Source organism: Mercenaria mercenaria, chromosome 14, assembly GCF_021730395.1.
Source record: "Mercenaria mercenaria strain notata chromosome 14, MADL_Memer_1, whole genome shotgun sequence".
In the NCBI taxonomy this organism is placed as follows: Eukaryota; Metazoa; Mollusca; class Bivalvia; order Venerida; family Veneridae; genus Mercenaria; species Mercenaria mercenaria.
Genome location: NC_069374.1, coordinates 24,114,398 through 24,120,397, shown reverse-complemented (window position 1 = coordinate 24,120,397; position 6,000 = coordinate 24,114,398). Strand labels below are relative to the sequence as shown.

The following is a 6,000-nucleotide window of genomic DNA, read 5'->3' as shown; positions in this document are numbered from 1 at the left end:
AACGCTCGAACAACGACCTACGATACTTACAAAATTCTATTGTCAGCCTATTGACAAATTTCTGGTAGAAATGCACATTAATTCTGGATTGGTCGCGGGTCATTATTTCACTATACTTTTTAAACAAGAGGGCCATGAAGGCCTTGTATCGCTCACCTGACCTATTAGCCTAAAGATCATCAAGAAAGTTTCATTAAGATATGGTCATAAATGTGGCCTCTAAAGTGTTTACTAACTTTTCCTTTGATTTGACATGGTGACCTAGTTTTTGACCCCATATGACTCAGATTCGAACTTGACCTAAAGATCATCAAAATAGTTTCATTAAGATATGTTCATAAATGTGGCCTCTAAAGTGTTAACTAACTTTTCCTTTGATTTGACACGGTGACCTAGTTTTTGACCCTATATGACTCAGATTCGAACATGACCTAAGGATCATCAAGATTAACATTCTGACTAAGTTTCATGAAGATACAGTCATAAATGTGGCCTCTAGAGTGTTAACAAGCTTTTCCTTTGATCTGACCCGGTGACCTAGTTCTTGACCCCACATGACCCAATTTCGAACTTGACCTAAAGATAATCAAGATTAACATTCTGACTAAGTTTCATGAAGATATAGTCATAAATGTGGCCTCTAGAGTGTTAACAAGCTTTTCCTTTGATTTGATCCAGTGACCTAGTTTTTAATTCCACATGACCCAGATTTAAACATGACCTATAGATCATCAAGATTAAAATTCTGACCAAGTTTCATTAAGATATGGTCATAAATGTGGCATCTAGAGTGTTAACTAGCTTTTCCTTTGATTTGACCTGGTGACCTAGTTTTTGACCCTACATGACCCAGATTCAAACTGGACTTAGAGATCATTATGAGTAATATTCTGACTAAGTTCCATGAAGATACAGTCATAAATGTGGCCTCTACAGTGTTAACAAGCTTTTCCTTTGATTTAACCTGGTGACCTAGTTTTTGACCCCAGATGACCCAATATCAAACTCGTCCAAGATTTTATTGAGGGTAATATTCTGACCAAGTTTTATTAAGATTGGGCCAAAATTGTGACCTCTAGAGTGTTAACAAGCTTTTCCTTTGATTTGACCTGGTGACCTAGTTTTTAATCCCAGATGACCCAATATCAAATACTTTTAAGATTTTATTAAGGGTAACATTCTGACCAAGTTTCATTAAGATTGGGCCAAAACTGTGACCTCTAGAGTGTTAACAAGCTTTTCCTTTGATTTGACTCGGTGACCTAGTTTTTGACCCCAGATGACCCAATATCAAACTCATCCAAGATTTTATTAAGGGTAACTAAGTTTCATTCAGATTGGGCCAAAATTTTGACCTCTAGAGTGTTAACAAGCTTTTCCTTTGATTTGACCTGGTGTCCTAGTTTTTGACCCCGGATGTCCCAATATCAAACCCGTCCAAGGTTTTTAAGAGGGTAACATTCTGACCAAGTTTCATTATGATTAGGCCAAAATTGTGACCTCTAGAGTGTTAACAGTCAAATTGTTGACGACGGACGACGGACGGACACTGGGCGATCACAAAAGCTTACCTTGAGCACTTTGAGCTCAGGTGAGCTAAAAATGAATTTAAAAAATAAAATTAAAACTGTTATCAAACTATGCTTTTCCTCTGTTTTTATCATCGCAATATATACCACGATCACATTTTGGCCAATGTTTGTTCAACTAGTGATTTTGAATGAAATACATCTTAAAAGTGAAATATTTTACACGCTCATCGATTTCCTTGGTTAGATTTAAAAATCTTCATAAACTAAGCTCTCCTTCTTGTTTATATATAAGCCATATGGGCGACTCCACTAGAAGGCTGTTAGTAATATTAGTTGGAGGATAGTGCAAGATACAGAGGACGCCCCTAATTCCATTCAGATTGCAGCATTTTTGGTGCTTGTCTATAAGTAAGAGCTCATCGGACCGAACTCGTGGCCCAAATTTCCATAGATCTACGCTGTCACTATTGAGCTAAAGCGGGTGGCGATAGAATATCAGTCTTGGCCGTGGCCTTTGAAACAAGACCTAGCCTTTTCAACGTCTTGCTCTCGGATATTGTGTCTATAGACAATGAAGCAAACAAATCTTAAAAAGTAACTAACCAGATTTATATTTAGAAATTCGAAACAATTAGGGGGAAATAACTTCACTTGGAGTTTACTGTGTCTGTATTACTGCGATATGCCCAAAAATATTTTTACATGTGTGAGGGTATTGCAATATTTCCGAGAGTAATGTAAAATGTGATATTTCCAATAGTGTCGTTTTCTATTGCCTTGGAGTATTATGGCTTTATTGACTTAGAATCACAGTTGTTTTATAATAATGTTTCGCTAAAAGCCTATGCTTAAGGACACCATGGGCGTTTTCATTCTAATATATCCCATAAACAGATATAGGCAAACCGAAACTGCCAGTATTCCGCTAGTTTCCGTTCAGTTCTTCCAAAGGATGTTCTTACGGATTTGTTTGTCTATCAGTAGGCCTACCATATGTTGATTTGGTCATGGGTGCATTTTTCCAATCAAAATGGTAGCAACGCAGTTGGTACAGACAATCAAAATTCGGCTGAATTTGGTTGCGGCAGAAATGCGTTGCAAGGTTACACATGATTTGTTGGATCATGGAACTGAACGTATTTTGGTAGTTTTACAATATACACAAACAAAAGAAATAAAACGCTGATTTTTTCTGAAAAGGGCGTGTGTTTAGGTTCCCCTTTTATTTTTAAATAGACGTTTTGTCTAAATATGTCTCTATCATATAGTTACAGTTATAGGGAGTCAGAGTTGTGGAAGTAGCCGGTGGCCACTACTACTCAAATCAAGAATACAAACACGTGATTTTTTTCGAAGACTATTTGAGTTTATTTCATATCACAAAATGTGTACATAAGGGACAGAAAGTAAAATAAAATAAAAATAAAAAAGTAACAACATCGATTTCTAAAAGCTATTTCCTAGGAGTAAATATTTACAACAATATTGGTCAAACTTAGCCGAAGACAGAAATTTTGTACGCAATACAGTTGACAATTTTAATATATTTGTAGTTATTACGCCTCATTTTATTTCAACCGTCCATAAAGGTCATTTTTACTTGTTTGTTGTTTAAGAAGGAAATTGTTTTCAGGATCATCTGATAATATTCAAATAAAATCAGTTTTCTTAGAAATAATGAAAATAAATCAAACATAGCTACATATATCATCATTTTTTTTTTTACATTGCAAAGAAACATTTTTTATAGTTAACGGCTCCATCATGTTTAACTCTTGTTCCAGTACCAGTCACTTCCCGAGGTTAAAATGACCTGGCAGATTTCAGCTATCTCTTTCTAGCGAGCTGATGGTTTGGAAAGGTTTTGGCGCCTCTGCCAGAAAAACAAAGTCCTTCTTTGTTGTATCGGTACGCTTAGTTGTAGTTCTTCAAAGAAACCTTAATACGCCAGGACAATATAAGAGAAGCATTACGACATTTTCAAAACACTTGTCTTTCTGATGTCCCATAATTGGCATGCTGGCGCCTCAGTTTGTTGTTCTGGCTTGCTGACGCCATCACGCCATTATGCCAGAACGAAACGATAAAATTAGTTTTGCCGACCTGGCGTGTTGGTGCCTTCAGCTAAGCATATGCAATATGCAACATGGTGATATTAAGACGGCAGAAATAATCTGCAACCATAATCTATGTAACTTAAGGCATTTAAATTTGTCTTAAATACAATCAAATATGTAGCTTTGGTAATCGTTTGGCCAACAGTGTAGATTTAATAAGCTTTACTCAGCCTACCGTACGTTCATTAAGAGTTTACCTAACTGAGTGTAGGTTCAGTAAAAGTTTACCTAACTGAGTGTAGGTTCAGTAAGAGTTTACCTAAGTGAGTGTAGGTTCAGTAAAAGTTTACCTAATTGAGTGTAGGTTCAGTAAGAGTTTACCTAACTGAGTGTAGGTTCAGTAAAAGTTTAACTAACTGAGTGTAGGTTCAGTAAAATGTTTGCCGAATAAGTGCTGTTTTAGATATGATAAAGCTAACCTAATGTAAGTTCCGTTAGGTATTGATATTGATTTAACGTTCGTCACACATGCAGAACACTTCCAGTCAAATTTCTATTCTGTTCAATACTGACAACAGCTTACGTTTTCAGAATATTCAGATTGCGTCTTGATTTGAATTTTAACAGAAAAAAAAAAGAATTTTGAAAATCACCCATTTTTCAAAAGAATCCTAATTTTGGTGGGCTTGGTTGGTATTTGAGCCGTGCCGTGGGAAAACCAACATAGTGGCTTTGCGACCAGCATGGATCCAGACCAGCCTGCGCATCCGCGCAGTCTGGTCAGGATCCATGCTGTTCGCTTTCAAAGCCTATTGGAATTAGAGAAACTGTAAGTGAACAGCATGGATCCTGACCAGACTGCGCGGATGCGCAGGCTGGTCTGGATCCATGCTGGTCGCAAACCAACTATGTTGGTTTTCTCATGGCGCGGGTCATTTATCAGTAAATCGTCATAAACGTTCCCTGCAGCAAGTCATTGCTTAATGTGTTGATTTCCTGCCTTTATATGATGAACATACTTCATTAGTCCCCTACTTCTCACACATCAAATCAAGACATATAAACAGTATTACATAACTCGACGACTGGTACTAATATTAAGCACCGATTTTATAATATCACAAATTCATTCGAGAAGCTTTAATTATTTTCATTCATTCGTTCGTCCGTACGTTCGTTATGTCGCCCATTCATTCATTCATCCATCCATCCATCCATCCATCTTAAATAAAGTATATGCATACAAAAGTAGTATCATAACGAAGAGCTAGTTTTGCATTGCAATTCTAAAGTAAAACTCAGAGAGTACATTACACAAAATGAATAAATTACCAGTAATTCAAAATGCAATCCTCTTCATCTTCTGACAGATATACACCAAGGATCATATGCCGTGCATACAGTGGTTTTCATTTAACTATGGAACACGTTGCGCATAGATATCATTTCTGTAACATACACAAAAACATAACCTCCGATCAAGGTAACGTATTTATAGAAACTCTTTTAAAAAAAGTAAAGCATAAATCCAGAAGAATGTGGTGTGCAGTTGCGTGAACTGTGTCGTTTCGTTATTTCACAGGTAAACTTCTTCAAGTGAGCCATCCATCAAAGAATTTTCAAATGTATCATCCATAACGTACGTGACATCCGTAGCCAAAAATAAGAAATATTGTCCATAGAGGTTCATATATCCGCAATAAGGTAGTTACCTGAAATGTATAAAAAGATTACTGAGTAAGTTATAACGTGATTGCTACTGTCAAACTTTGCATCAAGGGAAATACCGATTATTACAACTATTTTCATGCGGTCAAAAACAATGTTTTCTCATGCTTATTGTTTTGGCTATATTTGTGAAAAACACCTCTCGGTTTACCTTTGTTACTGTTCTGCCAAGGTTTTTACTGAAGAAGCCTACTTTTCAATCACCTTAAGTGACAGATTTTAAAGAGTTAACAAAACTGTAATGACTACGACTTATCGTTATGTTTTTCACTTTCTTAAAAGTCTTCGTGGAAGGAGAATCTATCTATTCTAGTTGTAGCCTGCATACATATTAAGGCAAGTTCGATGCTGTTGCTATGTTAATGTCTTGGCATACCAATACATGCTAATATATATATATATATCTATCTATCTAATACGCACGCACGGTCACCAGGAACCGCTAGACACCTACTTCGCATAATGCAGTGGGTTTGTACTGGACTCGGCTTCAGCCATACTTGGGCTCGAATCGAGATGTAACGTCAACATTAAATTTTCACAACCATAACGTTTAATTTTCCGTGTCCCACAGTTTTGTTTTAGAACAATAATATTACTTACCGTCGCTGAAAATACACTGATACTGTTTTTGTGGTGTTTACTAGGCATGTCTAAATTGGCGCATATGAACGCATCTGTAC

General features: G+C 36.5%; 1 protein-coding gene and 1 long non-coding RNA gene across 2 annotated transcripts in view; one reads left to right on the top strand and one right to left on the bottom strand.

Annotated features, from left to right (window-relative positions):
• The first annotated feature begins 3,761 nt into the window (after positions 1 to 3,761).
• On the top strand, positions 3,762 to 4,142 carry LOC128548409 (uncharacterized). Its single transcript, XR_008367018.1, has 3 exons — positions 3,762 to 3,860; positions 3,954 to 3,984; positions 4,016 to 4,142. It is a non-coding gene; the product is annotated as an uncharacterized LOC128548409 (long non-coding RNA).
• A 925-nt stretch (positions 4,143 to 5,067) lies between these two features.
• LOC123526568 (segment polarity protein dishevelled homolog DVL-3-like) overlaps positions 5,068 to 6,000 on the bottom strand; it is a 76,505-nt gene continuing 75,572 nt past the window's right edge. The window contains exon 18 of the mRNA XM_045305790.2: positions 5,068 to 5,301. Within this exon, the coding sequence (XP_045161725.1) occupies positions 5,276 to 5,301 (26 nt within the window). The 3' untranslated portion in view covers positions 5,068 to 5,275. The remainder of the gene's footprint in view (positions 5,302 to 6,000) is intronic.